General features: G+C 56.6%; 1 protein-coding gene across 1 annotated transcript in view; it reads left to right on the top strand.

Annotated features, from left to right (window-relative positions):
• Window positions 1–3012: 3012 nt before the first annotated feature.
• TANGO2 (transport and golgi organization 2 homolog) overlaps window positions 3013–19806 on the top strand; it is a 28801-nt gene continuing 12007 nt past the window's right edge. Inside the window, exons 1-3 of the mRNA XM_004592078.2 lie at window positions 3013–3050; window positions 13204–13306; window positions 17779–17867. Of these exons, the coding sequence (XP_004592135.1) occupies window positions 13251–13306; window positions 17779–17867 (145 nt within the window). The 5' untranslated portion in view covers window positions 3013–3050; window positions 13204–13250. The remainder of the gene's footprint in view (window positions 3051–13203; window positions 13307–17778; window positions 17868–19806) is intronic.

The following is a 19806-nucleotide window of genomic DNA, read 5'->3' as shown; positions in this document are numbered from 1 at the left end:
CCGGCAACCGGCGCCGATTGGACGCGCGCGAGGGAACGGCGGCCGGTCACTGGGCGCTTCGGTTGTCACTCCTGGCCGAAGGTCGACCCCCTCGTGGAGGGCCAGAAGGCCCGGCACCTGCCCTGGACCGCTGCGGCGGTGGCGGTGGCGGCCGGGCGCGCAGGGCCGCCCCCTCCCGGCCGCCTTCCGAGGACGTCCCGGACCGTCGGGCCCCGAGCGGAGGCTCAGGCAGGTCTCCGTTACTTTAGATGCGCTGGGTTTTGAACCTGGTATTCCGCGAGGGACTCCGGAGCCGGGAGAGGGGTCCCCCAGGGTTCCCGCTGTAGGGGCGGGCGCGGGGATGCGGCCTTGGCTTAGTTAGGGTGGAGTGGGAGCTGCAGGATTTCTACGGCAGAAAGGAAGCCCCTACAGACCCGGATTCACCGGGCTTCCTGGTGAGCTCTGCACAGCAACCCCCTGGGCTGCTCGCCTTCCAGTGGGGGAGTGTGGGGAGGGGGCAGCCATGCCTCATCTCCCCCCGTCCATCCTGGTGCACTGTCCCCCTCCACCCCACCTGGAGTCCTGGGGGAACTCTGTGGAGCTGCAGCCGCTGCCAGCTGAGATTAGCACGAGACATCATCTCTCTGCAGTGACACAGGCCTGCGGGGCAACCTATATGGGTGCCATCCAGTCCAGTGGGGGCTTGGGGGGGGGGGCTACCTGACCAGTGACCCTGGATCATGCTGCCCTGGATGCTCCTGAAAATGATCAGCTCCATACCTCACCCCAGTGCCCATCCAACCACCCAGTCTGGAGTCCATGTGCTCAGCCAAAGCTCACTGGGTCACAACAAATCAAATGATGTGGTGGCCTGAGGGCCAGGACTTCACCTGCTGGTAGGTACCACCTGTGTGCCTCCTTGGCCGGCATGGCAAATTGATCTGGGTAGCCCTTCACAGAGCCCCAGTAGCCAGCACCCACCGATTGGGGGTTGGCACTGAGCTGGAAGCCATTTGGCATCCTTGGCAAACAGATGCTTCTAGCAGTTCCTGGAAGACACCCCCACCCTGGAGGACAGTCCTTCCTCAGGATACACACACACAAGGTAGTTCTCCTGTTGGAGTGTGCCAGCGACAGGGTGCTGCCCCCTCTGCTGAGGAATAGACTGAATTAGGCTAGCTGTTCCTCCTGTGGGCCACCTCTGCAAGGGTCCTCCTGGAGCCCCTGTCCTATCCTTGGGGGACCAAAAGCTCCATCCAGCTCACAGAAGAGCTCAGGGCTGCTACCGGGCAGCCATCCACCGAGGCTGGGAGTGACCACCAGTGCCAGGTGTACCCGCCACCCTCCTCCCTCTTTCCCGGTCTCCATCTTCTCCCAAGCAGGGGCAGCCCGTGAAAGCCACAAGGACAGCCAAGCTGAGGGAGGTGGGGGGTGGTGTCGGGAAGAACTCCTCAGCGGGCCAGAATGCTCAGAGACCGAAACAGGTGGTCGCTGGCTGGCCATGCGCAGGGAACCTCCTGTAGGGTGAGGGATACAGTGGTTCAGGCAGCCACCCTAGACCCAGCTCATCCGTGCTGGACTGCTCCCTGGTGCCAGATATCATGTAGATGCCCATGGTGAGAAAGAACCTGTGTCTGATCTGGCGTGGGAGCTGGGTAGAGGCAGGACCAGCCCAGGGCCATGTACCATCTGTGACAGCGACATACTCCTGAAGCCCTCATGGTGGGTAACATGGCAGCCATGTGCCACGCTGAGGGGCACAGCCTGGTGCTTTCTTGGGGGGGAGTGTCACTCACCAGGGTGGGGTCACTTGCCCACAAGCCTCAGGTCCCTGCTCTGTCCAATGCCCCCAACTCTTGACCCTGACCACTGCACGGCCAGTCTATCTTGGAGAGTAATCACTGGTGCCCACCCAGCACCAGCCCACTGCCAGATGGCAGGAAGGAGGTCACGTGTTTGGCAGGGTCTGCTGCCTGCTGGCCACGAGTCCCTGGGCATCTGGGGTGCTTGGTTTTCTCGCTTGTTGGGGGCTGCAAGAGAACATGGAGAGTAGAGTGGGCTGGGCTTTCCAGGTGTCCAGTCTGTGGAGTTAATGCAGCCACTGCTATTGGACACTTTTTTTTTTAACTTCAACTGAATCATGAGTCTGTGTCTAGGTATTTATATCTGTAATTCCAGAGCAAGACACTAGAATAGCCACAGGCTGTGGCACATTCATTCACCTGGGTCTCTGGGGCCTTTGTCACCCTTTCTGGGAACTCAGCCGCTGCAAGGAACCCAACAGATACCACCCAACCTGTTGGAAGGATCCCAGTCAGCATCCACTTAGTTACCTAGCCAGCCCATCCCCAGCTGGGGTCAGCCATTCCTCTCCTGGGGCTCGTAGCTGAGTAGAAATAGCCCCCTTGCGCTAATCGGGTCAAAAGACTAGAATGGATGCTAGGGGTGAGGGTTGGAAGTACCGGGTCCAGACAGGGACATCACGAGCTTAGGGGGCCGCAGAAGGGAGGGGGACAGCGGCCAGAGAGGCGAGGCAGACCCCCACTGGGGCCGGGAAAGAGAAGAGAGAGAATGTGGAGGGAGAGAGAGGATGGGCCAGGTCCAGAGGTGGGGGCTGGGTGGACAGGACCGTTTGTGTCTGAGGGGGCGGGTTCTGAAGCGAGCATCACCTGCAAGCTGGGTGGGCCTGGGACAGCTGGTGTCCTCAAGGCACTTGGCAGGGAGCGCCCCGGCAGGGCCGTAAATGTGGTTGGTGTGTGTGTGTGTGTGTGTGTGTGTGTGTGTGTGTGTGTGTGTGTGTGTGTGTGTGTGTGTAAGGGGGTGTCACGAGGCGCCAGACGCCCGCGCAGTCCCCAATCTTGGCGCAGCCCTGGGGGCGGGGCGCAGACTCCCCCTCCCCCTGCCTTGGAGCGACAGCGCTCGTAGCGAACCGGGGTCCGAGTCCCTGCGTGCCGCCCCGCCCCTTACCGCGCGGCCCAATGGCGAGCGCGCCGCCGGTGGGCGGGGCGGGGCTTGGGCTGGCGGCGGTGGCGCGCGGGCGCGGCACCCGGAAGTCGGCGGCTGCGGAGGCGGTGAGTGCGCGGCGGGCTGTCGGGGCTGGCGGACTCGATTCCCGCAGGGGCCAGCCGGGGTTCTGGGGAGCGGGACGCCCCAAAGGCTGAGGGAGCCCGGGTGGACCTAGGCTTGCTGAAGGGCGTAGCGAGCCCGTACTGCCTCCCCCTGCCTCAGTTTCCCCTTGCCGAGGCGGAGAATGGCCGGGCCTGCAACTCTTTGACGATTCCAGTCGAGACGGAGTCGCTGCGTGGGTGGTGGAGGCCGAGACCCCGGGGTGGGGGCACCCTGAGCTGCGTGGTCACTGCGGGGTTGAGTGGGCTGCGGCGAGGCCAGCGGCAGGGACAGCTCTGCAAACCCAGTCATGCTCGCCCCCTCCCTCCCTGCGGCGGGCAGCGGCGATGACAGCTGGTGGCTGTCTGCGTGGACAGTGGATGCTGGGTCATCCCTGTGCCCTGATGCGGCCTTCCTGGGGTGGCTTGGGCAACTGGGGGAGGGGACGCTTGCTGGGCAGGACTACACCGTGGCCAGCCTGGGCTTTTGTTTTCCTCCTGGTGTCATGAATCCCCCTTGCCTCCTGGTGTCTTAGGCCTGAAACTTCCGTGCCCTTGGGTAAGCCCCCGAGCTACAGGTTCCCCCTTCTCCATGGAACATCACATGCTGGGCACCTGCTGACCGCTGTTTCCCTGGTGCCACTCTGCCTGGGCTCAGAGTTCTTGTTGAGGTGTGAGGTCTGTGGCCCAGGAGCAGGCTGGCTGAGTAGCCCTGGGCAAGGCTTTTCTTGTGTTGGCTTCCAGGCAGCAGCCTCATCTGGCAGGTAGGACTTATCCAATCGTGTTCAAAGGGAAGAAGAAAACTCAGGGGTGGGGGAGGGGATAGCTGCTGTCCCCAAGGTCGTTCAGGGCCTGTTTGGTCCCCGCGGCAGGAGAATGCAGTCGGGGGCGGGCAGCAGGAGAGGGTGGCTGTGTTGAAGGTGGATGTGTGGGACCACTGTCCTTCCTCCTAGGATGTCAGAGCTCCAGCAGGGTGGCTTGGGGTGCCCTGATGGCTCCCCACCCCCCCAAACTTTCTGTGCACATGCACGGGTTGGAGCCCTCCGCCCCGCACCCCTCCACCTGCTGTGCTTATAGGATCACTGACCTGCAGCTCTGTCTAGGCTTCCCAGCCATGGGCTCCGTCTGGGTTGTGAACTGACCTCCTGTGGATCGCATGCAGAGTTGTGGGGGCCTGTCTGAGGGCCCCCGGTGCCTGCCCATGGCTGCTGCTTCCGGGAATGTCCCCAGAGAGACCTGCCCCAGAGAGAAATAGCACAGGACAAGGGCTAAGATGCACTTAATTCTGGCTGTGTGTGTCACAGGGGGTCATCCCAAGAACAACCAAGCTGCCCTTCAGGGTTGTCGGCCAGTGTTCTCCCACCCCCATCGCATTCTCCCCAACTCTCATATCCTCTAGATTGCATGTGTTCAAGTGTGATAAAAAAAAAAAAAGGTACTGCTGGTGCACCTGCTGATACGAGGCGGGCAAGGCACAGCTGAAGTCTTTCTGGTGGCAGGCTAATTTCCTTGCTGGCCTTTCCCCTCTTTGGCTGGGTTAGCCTGAATGCCCACCTCCCCTCCCCGCCAGCCCACAGGCTGCAGGGGGCACCCCAAGGATGTGAGAAGCCAGTATTGTTAGGAGAGGGCAGAGCGCCACCCACCACCCCCAACAGCCCTGTGTCCAGAGCTTGCCAGTCATGGTCATGTCCCAGGTGTGCTGAGGAGAGAGTGCCACTGTTAGGATTGATTCACTGTAGTGAAAAAAAAGAAGCGCTCAGTGGAGAGTGCGGGGCGGGACAGGGTAGAGCCTGCCCTGTTGACCTCTGGCAAAATCTCCAAGCATCTGAGCTCTCAGCCAAGGCTCCGGGAACAGCGACACCGTGTTCCGTGTGTGTTTACCTCCTTTGCCGACAGCCAGCCGCTGGGAACCCACGTCCTGCATCCGTCTGTGTCCCTCCTGCCCTTCAAAAGGCAGCTCCGCCCCTTCCCTCCCCCTCTCCCTTTCCCCACCTCACCAGGGGTTGCCACCACCAGTAGCCAAGGAACCAGTGTGGCTGCCCAGCCGCACTGCCCCAGTTCACCCAGGAGGGCCCCTGTGCCCTCTGCATGGCCCCCTCTGTTGGCATGGCCTCATTCAATGGCAGCTGTCCCTGGCAGGAGCCGGGAGCCTCACCATCCCAGGTGTCTGATGAAAACACCCTTCCTGTCCGTGCGTGTGTGTGTGTGTGTGTGTGTCTGTGTGTGTGTGTGTGTGTGTGTGCGTGCAGCTGCCCTCGCTGCCTCACAAACCCTTTTGGCAGAATGAGAGCCTGCCTGCCTCCCCCAACCCTCTGTGTCCCCCAGGGTCACCAGGTATGATGTGGCTCACTGTGCAGGGGGACATCCACCTGCAAGGGTTCAGATTCTTCCTGAACCATGTCCATATGGGACCCTGGCTCTTTGAGATGGAGGATTAGTCACCCCCACCCCCTGACTGCTTTCCCAGGCCACAAGCAGAAACCTGGATGGGAAGTAGAGCAGCCAGGACACAAACTGGTACCTATATGGGATCCTGGCACATGCAAGGCAAGAATTTAGCCACTAGGCTACTGTGCTGGGCCCAATAAATAAATCTTAAAAAAAAAAAAAAAAAACAAAGAAAGATGGAGCCATGTGTCCATCTCCTGCTGAGGCATGGACATAGGTTGGCTTCCATTGCCTGCCATGTCCCCTCAGGAACCTGCCAGCAGTGCCTGCCATCACCAGCAGGGGGCGGGGAACAGTGTGTGATCCGGGTAGTCCAAGGGACGACAGAACATGGGCTGGAGCCTGCAGCTTCCGAAGCCCAGTGACAGGTGCAGGGCCCTGTGGGGCCCACTGCTGGGGTGTGGCTGAGCCAGGGCAGCGTGTGTGGCAGCCTGCACCCCGTGGGTGAGCACAGGCAGGCCTGAGACCAGGCCCCAAGGACAGCCAGGACAAAGGGCTCCTGACTGGGTGGTGGTGGTGTTGTTTTTAAAGATTTATGTATTTTTGATTTGAAAAGCAGAATTAGTTAGAGAGAGACCTGTCCACTGGTTCACTCCCCAAATGGCTGCAAAAGCTGGAGCTAAGCAGATCCGAAGCTAGGAGCTTCTTCCAGATTTCCCACGTGGTTGCGGTAGCCCAAGCCGTCCTCTGCTGCTTTCCCAGGCACATTAGCAGGAGGTTCAAGTAGAACAGTCTGGACTCGAACTGGTGCCCGTATGGAATACTGGTGCCACAGGCAGAGGCTTAACCTTGATATACCACTGGGCTTTGAGATGAGAGGTTTTTCAGCAAGATGGAGGCACAGGTGCCATGCGCAAAGGGTGTGAAAATTGCTCCAAGAACAGGCATCCCACCTGGCAGCTCCACAGGCAGAGCTGAGAGACGCGAGACGGACAGAAGCCTCAGTGGCAGGTCCTGAGGTAGGTGTGGGGATGACCCCATCTGACCAGCTGTGTCACAGCCCAGGGAGACAGGCTTAGGAGTTGATAAGCATTGGGCAGGGCAGATGGGTGGCCTGCAAGGGGCACAGCTGTTCAGCCACCAGGTGGTGTCAGAGAAGTGCTGTCCCCACATGCCAGCCCCGAGCTGGGGGCAGTGCTGTCAGCTGACAGCTTCCCCTGCTGGATAGTTGTCATCTGTTACAGGGCCGGAGTACCTCCTAGGCCTGGCCAAGTAAGGCCCTCTTTGACCTGTTGGCAGAGCATATGCCGGGCCAGACACGAGCCAAGCAGGGCAGCAAGGTGGCAGGGACACAGCACAGCCAGTCGGGGAACTCAGGATGTTGGACTCATGTGACCTATGCACACTGGCGTGTGAGTGTGTGCACACCAGTTTGCAGAACAAGCCCCCGCAGCCCTCTGGATGGACATCGGCAGAAATGTTCGCGTGATGGTGGGGCTGAGGTGGGGCTGAGGTGGGGCTGGGGGCCCGGGCTGTGATGTCAAGAGGCTCAGTGGGGCGAGGACATAGTCAGAGCTGGTGGGCACAGGCGCCTGGTGGATGTGTTCACCAGTGCCTGGTGCCAGTGAGCTCCACCCAGCAGGGCAGAGTTGGCAAGGAGTGGGGTCTGCAACAGGCAGGAGGTGGCCAGGAGACAAAGGCTGGCGATGTGGGCTCCACTGGCAGCTAGCTTTGTCTAGGCTGGCTAGAACAGTGAGGCTGTTGGCTTGGGCTTCTGTGAGGTCACTGGCCCGCCCTCCATTTCACCCACCTGTCCTTATGACAGGTGCTGAGCCCTAGAGAGGCAGTTGCTTGTCACTGGTCAGAGTGTGCCAAGCCTTGTGCAAGACTGGAGTCATTGCCGTGATTACCATGTGGCCTTGGCCTGTGGCCCTGGACTGTCTTTGGCCAAGCCAGACTCTATCTTTCTATGTCTTTTTTTTTGTCATTTCTATGTCATTTTTTTTTTGTGCCCAAGATTTAATTATTTGTTTGAAAAACAGAATTGCAGAGAGAGAGAGAGAAATTCTATCTGTTGACCGACTTCCCAGATGGCCGTAACAGCCAGGTCTGGGCCATGTCAACACGAGGAACCTTTATCTTCTGGGTCTCCCATGTAGGTGCAGGGACCCAAACACCTGTGCCGTTCCCAGGCCATTAGCAGGGAGCTGAATCGAAAGTGGAGCAGCAAACTGGCTCCCATGTGGGGTGCTGGCACAGCAGGTGGAGGCTTAGCCTCATGTTCTTAATGAAAGGGCTATTAGTTCCTGACCCTTAGGAACAAAAAAAAAAAAAGGCCTGTTGGCTCTTTGGGGGAAATCAGGAGAGGAGTAGGAAGCCCAGGCTGGAGAGGGGATGCCTGGTGGGGCAGGGGCTCGACGTCACAGGCAGAGGGGGGGCAGAGAAGCCAATGCATGCTGAGAGAGAGTTCTCGAAAGCATTATCAGCAGATGGGCTGGGAGTGCCTAGAAAGCTCCTGCGCTTCCCAGCCAGCGCCCAGGCTAAGAATAACTCGAGCCAAATCCACGGCGCTTTCTTCCTGTTTTGTAGAATTCCCAGGGTTGTGAGGCGGGGTGGGAGGAGCGGGAGTCATGAACCTTGGGCAGTCCCTGCTGGCTGTCTGAAGAGCGCTCTCTTTGTTCCTAGCTTGATCCGGGGTCCAGGTGTGCCAAGGGCCAGCAGGTGTATGCAGAAAGCACTAGGGGCCATCCTCTGTGGGAGCAGCCTGCGCCGTGTCCCCATGGGGAGCTGGGTGTGTCCTTGGTCCACTGCAGAGAGCTTTCTGGTGGCGGGATAGGCATGGGCAGCGCATGTGCCCGCTGGGTATTCACTCCAGCCAAGGAGCCAAGTGGAACCCGGTCAGCAGTGAGGCTGGTGGAAATAGGGTGAACACTGCCTGCCACAGGGCCCTGAGGTCCAGCGTCATCACGGTGTTCCTCAGATGCAGACACAGTTGACACGTGTGTGTGTGTGCTTTGCACACTTCACATCTGTAGGGTCCTTGGTCTGGCGTGTAGCAGGTAGCTGCGCACGACGGACATAGGGGTCCTGCATCTCCTTCACAGGACACAACTGGGCTCTTGAGAAGGAAGAGCAGGTAATGCCAAAAGGCTTCCCTGATGTCACCACGTGCCTGCAGGGGGCTGCTAGAGCGGCTCCCACCCCCTCCCAGAGCAACACACCAAGTAGTGCCTGCCAGGCACTTTGGCAGGATGATGGCACAAAGCAGTTGTGGCTCCACTCGGACCTGGCTCATTCTGCCAGCCCAGGGTTAAAAGCAAGTCCCAGGGCCTGGTGTTGTGGTGTGGTGGGTTAAGCTACCACCTGCGATACTTAAACTTATATCAGTGTGCTGGTTTCAAGGCCCAGCTGTTCCACTTCAGATCCAGCTCCCTGCTTGTGGCCTGGGAAAGGGCAGTCGAGGATGGCCCAAAGCCTTGGGACCCTGTACCCTGTGACAGACCTGGAGGAGGCTCCAGGCTCCTGGCTTCGGATTGGCGCAGCACCAGCTGTTGCAGTCACTTGGGGAGTGAATCATCAGATGGAAGATCTTTCTGTCTCTCCTCTTCTCTGTATATCTGACTTTGCAATAAAAATAAATAAATCTTTAAAAATGTATTTATTTATTTGAAAGGCAGAGCATCAGTGCAGATGTTAGCTAGCTTACCCAAATGGCCAACAACAGTCTGGACCAGGCAGGAGCCAGGAGCCAGGAGCTCCTGAGTCTACTCATGGGGTGTTAGGGATCCAAGTCTTTGGGCAAACATCTGCTGGTTTCCTGGGTGCAGAAGCAGGGAGCTGGATGGGAAGTGGGGCCGCCGGGATTAAAACCGGCACTCATATGGGATCCTGGCGCATTCAAGGCGAGGACTTTAGCCACTAAGCCTCCGCGCCAGGCCCTCAAATAAATAAATACATCTTTAAAAAAAATAATAAAAAATCAAGGGGAGTTCAGCCAGAGCATGTCACATGTCTGAGGCTCTGTGAGGACCTTGAGGGTGCTGATTTCTGCAGCAGAGATGCAGGCGTGACTAGATCCAGTGGGTCAGTCCTGGGGAGTGACCCCTGCTCCGTGGAACCCCATAGTCCATGGGGACTGTGGTGAAGCCAGCGGCGCCTGAGGCGGACAATGACCACAGCCAGAATGGTTGCTTTTTTTTTTTTCTCCATGGAATCCTCCTGGCACAGAATTGGGTTGTGGCTATAGACTCTCTAGGGTCGTCTGGATGAGCACGGAGCTACCCAGCTCCCTGGGCTTGGGGCCCTTGGCACAGGTTTTTTTTCCTTATGTTTTTATTTGTTTGTTTATTTATTTTTGGCACAGTCTTAATGCTTTCTGGGGGCTTACATCCTTAACGGTGCTCAGCTTTGCGACGTATTGTCTAGGGTTGTGGTAGAGATTGTGTAGTTGTTGTCACGTGCAGCAGAGCGGAGGTGGGGACCCGGCATCACAAGGAATGAGGCTGCTCGGCAGAGAGCCTGCGTGACCTTTGTGGCTGACCACTGGCCAGCCGAGCACCCTGACTCTCCATACGGAGCTCCCTGGGCTGTGGCAAGAGGCCCCTCCATGCTCAGCGAGCCCAAGGTGATGTGCTCCTGTGTGGCCGTACTCTTCTCTGTCGTGACTCGCCACGCCACGCTGCCATGGGGTCTCGGGCACGCGTCGGATGTTGAAACCCCACCCCTCACAGAATCTTGAGTTGAACCCACGTGTGTGGCTATGCTTACGGCATCTCCTCCTTAACCTGGGTCCCCATTTCTGTACCTGTAGGCCTGCCGAAGGCCTGGCTGTCCCATGTCCCTGTCCCATGCTCTCCGTGGGAACACATGAGAGCACAGTGACCAGGACAGCTTGGGAGGAAGCCGGCTGGCTCCTCAGCCCTGGGGAGGGCCAGCAGGGGACACAGCAACTTCTGGATGTGGAGAGGGTCCTTCATCTTTGAAGCTCTGAATGTGGCGAAAAGGAGCCCTTCGGGCATCCATGCACCTGCCCTGAGGTTCAACCCTCTCCAGGTCTGGACCCAACCCTCCTGGACACCTGCCCCGTTGGGGTTGGTTGGGGCATCCCCCCTATCATCCAGTGACCTGACTTGGCCAGGTGAGAGGATGAAAAGGGGAGTGGTCGCTTGACAGCTGGAGAGAAAGGCATGGGACGATCTGACCGTACATACCCATGGGCAAACCTGGCTGTGTGTGCGCGTGACTGTCATGGCCTCCTCGGCCTCTCCTGGGGCGGGCAGCTCCTGGCAAAGGACGTAAGCAGAGACCCATCGTCAAGACTTCCATGTCATCTCTGATTTGCTGTGGCCACGGTCACTTGGACCTCTGGGCACCTCTGTGACCCTGGTCACTCCAGCCATCTTGGGTCAAGCTGGACATATGCAGTGTGGAGTGGGCAGGGCAGGCGTGTTGGAACACACCACCCTCTCCTGCACAGCCCCACATTACCTGCTGCTATGGGACCTACTGAAATCCCTTCCTGTCCTGGAGGCCCCAGAAGCCACAAGAGGCAGCTCTAAGGGGCTGGGTGTGCAGGCACACAGCAGCATGAGGAGGACCCGGGGCCTGTCCATGGGCTGATTCCAGCCACCTGCGAGCCACTTGCGCATCTGCCCAGGTCATAGTGCTGTGTCAGGCTGCATCCAGGGCTGGCTTTCAGAGTCCAGCAGAAGTGAGAGAGTGGCCCAAGGACAAGGGGGTCAGAGAGGGCCTCACCAAGCACCCAAGGGGGCAGGCAGTGGGAAGCCCAAATGCGGGCTAGGCTGGGCTCAGGGCGACTCTTGCACCAGTAGTTTGCTTAGGGGTTGCATGAGCTCTTAGGAGAAGTAAGGGGCTGCGGTGGAGGGAGGTGACGCAGGACGGAGAGGGGCTGACCAGAACTGGCAGTGGGCAGTGGGCCTGACTCGACTGGGGGGCGAGGGATTGGAGAGAAAGGCAGTTCCTGATGGTGCCCTCCCCAGGGGCTGGCTTTCCTCTGGTTCTTCCCTCCCGATGACCGCGTCTTCGTTGAGGCTGCAGCCCCAGGCGTCCACGTCCACAGCCCCCAGCACCAGGCTGCCCGGAAATCCAGCGGGGTGGCCTTTCCGGGACCATACAGCCCTCTTTGCCGCTGCTGTCCTGGGTGGGGGAGCAGGTCCCACAGCTGAATCTGGGCAGTCGGGAGAGGGAGGACTTTGTATGCGGCCTGTGCACATCCGTGTCCAGCCAGGCCCACAGCCGAGGGACCACTGAGGCTGATGGCAGCAGCTGCTCGGATCCCAGTGTTGCCAAGGACAGCCATCAGAAGAGCTCTGGGGCTCGGGGTTATGGGAACTCCTGCAGGGACTCGGACCAGCGTGTGGGAGGAACCGGGACAGGGGACACACTGCAGGTGCTGGGATGCCCCCCAGCCACAACACCTGGATGTGCTACCCCCATCCCAGGCTCTGCATGCTTCCTGTGGCCCCACACCATTGTGTCTAATCTGCTTTTAATTCCAGGCTCGAGGTTCCTCCCATAAACTGGTTTCTGAAAGGACCTTTTAGAAACTTTGCCTTTGGTGCCTGGGACCCTGCTGCATCTCTCTCTCTCTTTCTCTCTCTCTCTCACACACACACACACAAACACACACACAGTGTCCTGAAGACAGTGTTCGCAGCCTGTGCCTTACTCCAGGGTTGGGTCAACCTGCCTCTCGTCCATAGAGGTGGCTTTGATGAATGATTCTTCCTGCCACAGCTGCTTCCTCCCGCCCCCCACGTCTTTGAACTTGTAAGACCTTTCCCAGGTCCAGGGTGCAGTCACCAGGGGTACCTGTCTGTCACTTCTGTTCTCCCCTCCCCTCACCCCATGGGCTTTTAAAAAAATTTATACATTTTTATTGAAAATATGGATATACAGAGAGGAGGAGAGACAGAGAGGAAAATCTTCCAACCGATGGTTCACTCCCCAAGTGGCTACAACGGCCAGAGCTGAGCCAATCTGAAGCCAGGAGCCTGGAGCTTCTTCCGGGTGTGGATGCAGAGTCCTAAGCCTCTGGGCCGTCCTCGACTGCCCTTTCCCAGGCCACAAGCAGGGAGCTGGATGGGAAGTGGAGCTGCTGGGATTAGAACCAGTGCCCATATGGGATCCCAGCGCATGCAAGGCGAGGACTTTAGCCACTACACTATTGTGCCGGGCCCACCCCATGGGCTTTTTGATTTCTTCTTAAAACTTTCCTGTAGAGAACATTCCGGCTCACTACTGCTGCAGATCCCAAAACCTTCCCACTACCACCCAGACACAAGAGCCTCCAAAGGCATCCCTGCATGCCCATTGTGGACACAGCCGCTCTGGGACCGTCCCCCCATTTCTCTGTAGTGCCGTCATAGTCCCCAGGAGTGGCTTGTGGCTGTGGGCTCACCCTGCTGGTATTTTGGGGTTCCAGCTGAATGGGGAAATCACTCTTGTTAGAGTCCTCATCTCAGTGAGGGGTTCCTGGGCCTGTTCCTGCTGCCACTTGAGCCTGGGCCGGGGAGGGGAGCCTCAAGGGGGACGGCATACGCACACCTGGGGAAGCACGCATGGCTCCTGTTTTTGCGGCTGCTGTGTGCACACATATGCACACGGCACAAGGATCATGGGACAGGTGGTTCTGCCCCAGGCCGCCTCCTGTTCAGAGAGGCAGCCGTGTTGCCTGCCACTTCACTGAAGTGTTATTTTCCTTTCCCTGCAGACTTCGTGAGCCACACGTGTGAGCAAAAACCACCTCTTGGGCCAGCCATGTGTATCATCTTCTTTAAGTTTGATCCGCGCCCTGTGTCCAAAAATGCATACAGGTAACAACCCCCACCCCCGGGCTCTGCACCTGCACCCTGGCTCTGCCCGGCTTGCTCCACAGGGTGTCAGTTGTGGCCAGGGTGGGACCCATGATGGCGCTGGGCTGGTGGTGTCCCGGCTGCACACTCCTGGTTATAGAAGGCAGATCACAGCTGAGTTTCACTCCCTGCAGACCAGGGAGCGGAGGAAATAAAGAGAGTGTGGCATTCTCTCTCCCTTGAAGGAGGAGTAAGTAGCATCAGGGCTAGGCTAGGGAACCAGGGGTGACCCTGTACAGCCCTAGGACCATGAGCCCACAAGTGAGTCAGGATCTGCCCTGCACCCCAAATCTTGAGTGGAAGAGCTCAACCTTAGCAGGGCAGAGAGCTTGGACCTTAGCCAGGGACTGGCTGGCAAGATGTCAACAGGATACTAAAAATAATAATAAAATACAGGAATTAGATGGGCGTTGTGACCCAGTCACTGCCTGCCACACCCATATCACACAGAGTGGCTGGTTTAAGTCCCCTCTGCTCCGCTTCTGACCCAGCTTCTTGCCAGGGCGCATCCTGGGAGGCGGCAGGTGATGGCTGGAGGATTGGAGTCCCTGCCACCTGCCTGGGAGGCGTGGGCAGTTTGGGCTGTTGACTTAGGTCTGGCCCAGGCCTGGCTATTGTGGGCTTTTAGGAAGTGGACTAATGAATAGAGATCTCCATCTCTCTGCGTCTGTGGCCCTCTAGCTTTCCAATAAAAATGGCAAATAATAATAATAAAAGTATCAAGGACGGCAAACCTGAGTTGCAGATAGTCCACCCTGGCTGAAATGGAGTACCCAAGTAAGAAGCCCTCTGCCCCATTCCCTAGGCCAAGATCCAACCCAGACCTCTATGGACGAGGCTGGACAGGGCACAGCCGTGGCTCACGGATGGGCTGAGAAGTGCCCTGGGGTTTTACTCTTAGAACTTGCTGGACCTGGGAAGGGGCTGAATTTGGTAGGTACCATACACTGATTGGTGGGGTGGAATCTTCTGTGATGAGCCTCAGCTGACAACCAGTTACAACAGCTTTAAGATACGCTGTTCAGAAGGCACCCTTCCCCCGATGGAGCTGGGCCTGGACTCCTGTCCCACAGTGTGTAGTGCTGAAAGCCACCACATTTATGCTGGTAGCACTCCCAGGAGAAAATCAAGGCACCTCAGCAGGATGCCACTGTCACATTACCTCTACTTTGTTGCCAACTCAAAATTGAGGCCTCCAGCAGTCTCCAGACTGTATAGGCTGCCAGGCAGGCCAGGGCAGTCCTGTGGCAACTTCATGGGGTCATGACGCAGAGCACCTGCCGCTAAACCCACTAGGTGGGTACGTATGCTAACCACCTCCCCCCCCAGAGAGAATGCACACTCCCATAGCACACACACTCATGCTTGGACTGCACACTCAGAGTTCCAACTCACCCTTAGACTGCACACCCATCCTTAGAGTGCACACTCACCCTTAGGCTACACACCCACCTTTAGAGTGCACACTCACCCTTAGAGTACACACTCACACTTTTATGCATACCACAAGGGGGTACACAGTCACCCTAGAACAGTTCATACCTCCACGGTGCACACTGTCCCTCAGCAGGGTGGGTCTTATTAGTGACAGATGATTGACGGCCCCAGTAACAGATCAGAATGAAGTGTGATGAGGGTGTCACCTGCCATCCTCAGGGCCCCTCCCCTGGCACCGCCTCCCAGGGCTCCTGGCAGTGCAGGTCCTCATCCTGCCTGCGCATGCCTGAATCAGGCATTTTATGAAATCCCTGGCAATCCCCATTGCCTTGCAGCCGAGCCACCACAGCATCAGGCTCCCGTGACAAAAATAACCCACCAATTAACGTGGCTGAGGGACGAGACGAGCACATTCCTTGTTTAAAAATAGGCAGTTGGGCACCTTGGGGTGGCGGCTGTGCTAACTCAGCTTTCCTCCTGGCTTTCCCCTTCCCTCCTCCTCCTCCTTGATTTTCTCTGTACTGGAAGCTTCCCTAGGAATTGGAGGGACCCATCCCCCACTCATACTGAGGCTCTGAGCAGAAGAGGAATGTTTGGTATCTAAGGGAGAAGGCTGGGGCTTGGCCCTTGAGTCCTGCCTGTCTGCTCTCCCGACCTCTGCCATCCAGGGCCACAGCTCCTTGGACCCGCTCCGTCTTCCTGACCCCTGTCCACTCTCCAGGCCATAGGACAACAGGCACTGTGTTACCTTTTTTCTTTCTTTCTTTTTATGATTTGTTTCTATTAGAAGTCTGAGTTACACAGAGAGAGAGAGACAGAGAGCAAGAGATACCGTCCATCCACTGATTCACTTCCCAAATGGCTGCAATAGCCAAAGCTGGCCCAGGTCAGAACCAGGAGCCAGGAGCTTCTTCTAGAACTCCCAAACGGGTGGCAGGGGACCACACACCTGGATCATCTTCTCTTGTTTTTCCAGGTACATTAGCAGGTATGGAAGTGGGGCAGCCGGGACTCAAACCTGTATTTGTATGGGATGGTGGCACTGGAGGCAGAAGCTTAACCTACTATTCCACAGTGCAGGCCCACAATAGGCACCCTGTACCCAGCATGGTCTTTGTGGCCCTGGGGGGAGCTGTGGGCTGCTTGTTGGAGCAGTGCCAATCAGGGAGGCATCAATTCCATCTGCTGGTGGCACAGACAGGACACTTCCACACACAGGGGACAGAGCAGCTGTGGTGGAAGACTCTCAGCACTGAGGTGCAGATGGGATCCGAGCAATGGATTGTGTCTGGGGTATCAGTAGATAGGAGGTCTGCCTGTCTGTCTCTTTAATTCTGACCCTCAAGTCAATTAATTAATTGATTGATTTTTAAATGCTAGTTATGTTATCACCAGCACCCACTTGGCTTCAGACCTGGTGTGACCAGCAGCCCTCTTGAGCCCCTGCTTGCAGAGACCATCACACCTGCTCGTGGCACAATGTCTGAGGCTCTTCCAGCCATCATGGCTTCAATCCCAGGGACCCCTTGCTCTCCCACAGGCTGTTCTGTTCTTTTCTTTTCTTCCTTTCTCCCTTTCTTCCTTCCCTTCCCTTCCCTTCCCTTCCCTTCCCTTCCCTTCCCTTCCATGAATCATACCCTTTATAGAGTCCCAATGCTAGAAGGAGGAGGATTAGCCAATGGAGACATTGTGCTGAGCCCTAGGCTATTATTTTCCATCGCAAACCTACGGCTTTAAAATCTTTTTTCTTCCCTTAAAACCAGGGCTGTTAGAATTTTGACCACAAATGGGCGCAACGCAGTGGCCTAGTGGCTAAAGTCCTTGCCTTGAATGCGCCGGGATCCCATACAGGCACCGGTTCTAATCCCGGCAGCTCCACTTCCCATCTATCTCCCTGCTTGCAGCCTGGGAAATCTGTAGAGAACGGCTCAAAGCCTTGGGACCCTGCACCCGCGTGGGAGACCAGGAAAGAAGTTCCTGAATCCTGGCTTTGGATCGGCACAGCACTGGCTATTGCAGTCACTTGGGGAGTGAATCATGAGATGGAAGATCTTTCTCTCTGTCTCTCCTCCTCTCTGTATATCTGACTTTGCAATAAAAATAAATCTTAAAAAAAAAAAGAATTTTAGCCAAAACTTTCTTTAAGGAAAAAAAATGACTAAGAGATACAAATGAACAGAGGCAGGGGAGAGCTCCCACTCGTGGGCTCACACCCCAAAAGCCTGAAGCTGGGGACTCATCCCTGGTCCCTCACCTGGGTGGCCAGGGACCCAAGGGCTTGAAGCATCACCTGTTGCTTCCCGGGGTGTGTGTTAGCAGGCAGCAGAAGCTGGAACTGAGCAGAAAACCTTGGCATTCCGAGGTAGGACACAGTAGTCCCAATGGCCAAGCTGAAGGCCTGCCCTCATCTTTGTGCAGTCACCAGAGAAACATGGGTTTGATTCATCATGCAAAGCATGAGTAAAACCCAGGGAAAAACACAAAACAACAACAACAAAACCCACAAAAAACCGATGCAGATGTCCATACACCATAGGCATTCCATGAATATCTTTGAGCACCTGGGCAGGCATGGTCACACGAGGCCCACCATGGGTGTTCTCAGAGCATGGGACAGGGCTTAAGGGTGGCCCAGTCTCCCTGCCAGGACATGCTTGATCCCAGGCCCAGCCTTTGCCAGCAGCTGAACACCTTTGGGACAGGGAAGAGGTGAGTGCTAGGTGGGATGAGGCCATGTGGGCCTCGCCTCCCTACGCTGAGCAGCATCTCACCCGTTTCCTGGGCAGGAGCTCCAGGTACGGTGCTGGCTCCCTGGCAGGTGCAGCAAGGGCTGGTACGGTTCCTGGTCCTCTTTGGGTCTTGCTAGGCTAAAGGCTACTGCTACTGTTGCTGCTGCTGCTGCTGCTCAGGCACCTCCCAGACAGGAACAAGAGAGGAGAGAAAGGGCAGTGCTTTGGTTTGCCTGGGAGACAGCCGCACTCATGTCCTTCCCCCAGGCTCATCCTGGCTGCCAACAGGGACGAGTTCTACCACAGGCCATCCAAGTTAGCCGACTTCTGGGGGAGCAACCATGAGATCCTTAGCGGTGAGTCCTCCTGGGGTGGCCTGCAGTGTACACCATAGGCCTCAGGATGGGAATCGGGGACTCTTCAGGACCAGGTCGGTCGGTGCTGGGCCTCCCCAGAAGTGTGCACTCAGCCCTGTTCACGTGGCTTCATGTGCCATCAGAAGACGTGGGCACTGGGGCCAAGCTGGGTGAAAGGCCCAGTTGGTGTTTTCACAGAATTGTCCTGTCCCTGAGGCACAGGGGCGCGCTGGGTCACTCTGGGAGACCTTCTAGTCATGTGTGCGTTCATCTCTACGTTTGCATTCCTGTGGGGGGGGATGGTGGGTGAATATGGGGAGCACAGGTGTGGGGAGCTCTGACAGTCTGCCTCCTGTCACGTACCTGTGCAGCACAGAAGTAGAAGGGACAGCTATGTCCCCTGCCCTCCCAGAGACCACTTGTCTGGACATGAGCCAGAGTCCACTTGGAGGGTGTGGACATGGCAGGTCTAATCCCTGGCCCTGCCCTCTGTCCAGGTGCCAGGCTTCCCATCCAGGCTGGAGGTATAGGGCAGCCTGTGGCCCAGGACATGTCATATGTGAAACACACACACACACTCTCACACACATGCAGATGTCCATCTGTTGATTCACTCCCCAAATAATTGCAACAGCCAAGTCTGGGACCGGCTGAAGCCAGGCCTCAAACTCCATCCTGGTCTCCTATGTGAATGACTTGGGCCCCAAGCACTCAGGCCATCCTCTGCATCCTCTACAGGCACAGGAGCAGGAAGCTGGATGGGAAGTGAAACAGCTGGGACTTGAACCGATGCTCCCATATGGGATGCCAGCATTGCAGGTGTCAGCTTAGCTGGCTACATCGCCACACAGGCTTTTCATTCTCTTGTTGAAGAGTATTTATTTATTTACACCTGAGAAGCTGGAGCGAGGCTGAAATCAAAGCCAGGAGCTGAGAATTCAGTGAAAGTCTTCCAAGTGGATGGCAGAAACTCAAGCATTGTGCCGCCACACAGTTGCCCCCCAGGGTCTACTGTAACAAGAAAGATGGAGTCAGTGCCCGGGGTAAGGGCACCCAGCCCAGGCACACCAGGTTGGGGTCTTCACTGCTCGGCTAAACCTGCTCCTCTTGTTCTGTTTTCTTTCTTTCCTTTTTTTTTTTCCCAAGATTATTTGGATTGGAAAAGGCAGATTTTACAGAGAGTAGGAGAGACAGAATGAAAGCTCTTTCATCCACTGGTTCACTACCCAGCCAATCAAAAACCAGGAGCTTCTTCTTGGTCTCCCACGTGGGTCCAGGGTCTCAAGGCTTTGGACCATCCTATACTGCTTTCCCAGGCTACAGGCAGAGGGAGCTGCGTGGGAAGCGGAGCAGCCAGGACACAAACGGGTAAGGAATAGCCAAGTGAGCGATCCTGGCAGGCCCCCAGTTTTAAAATTGTGGATTGATAGACTTTTTGCAGGCATCCTGGTTGTGAGTCCTCTGTTGGATAAATGTCTGACATCTTTTCACGATCAAAACACTTTAGCGCAGTACAGCAGAACTACTCTGGATGTTTTCTGTTCTCCAAGTAGCTTATCCCAGAAACCTTTGCCTGTCTTGAGACCATTGCAGTGTTCCTCCATTCTCCCTCCTCACACCATTTTTCTTTATATTATTCCCTGAAGCCTTCTGAGTGGGGATTTTACATTCTGGTCCATGATTTACCTTAAATTGTTTTCTCTTCCTGACTTTGAGTAGGGGTTGCCAGTCATAACCCTTCCCCGGTCTCCTCATTCTTCCTTTTTTGAAAAAGATTTATTTTTATATATTTGAAGGGCAGTGTAAGAGAGGAAGAGAAAGAGAGATTTTTTAAAACTTTTTTTAAAGATTTATTTTATTTTCATTACAAAGTCAGATATGCAGAGAGGAGGAGTGACAGAAAGATCTTCCAGCCGATGATTCACTCTCCAAGTGAGCA

Source organism: Ochotona princeps, chromosome 29 (genome assembly GCF_030435755.1).
Source record: "Ochotona princeps isolate mOchPri1 chromosome 29, mOchPri1.hap1, whole genome shotgun sequence".
Classification (NCBI taxonomy): Eukaryota; Metazoa; Chordata; class Mammalia; order Lagomorpha; family Ochotonidae; genus Ochotona; species Ochotona princeps.
The sequence above is the reverse complement of the archived record's forward strand: the minus strand, read 5'-3'. Positions and strand labels throughout refer to the sequence as shown.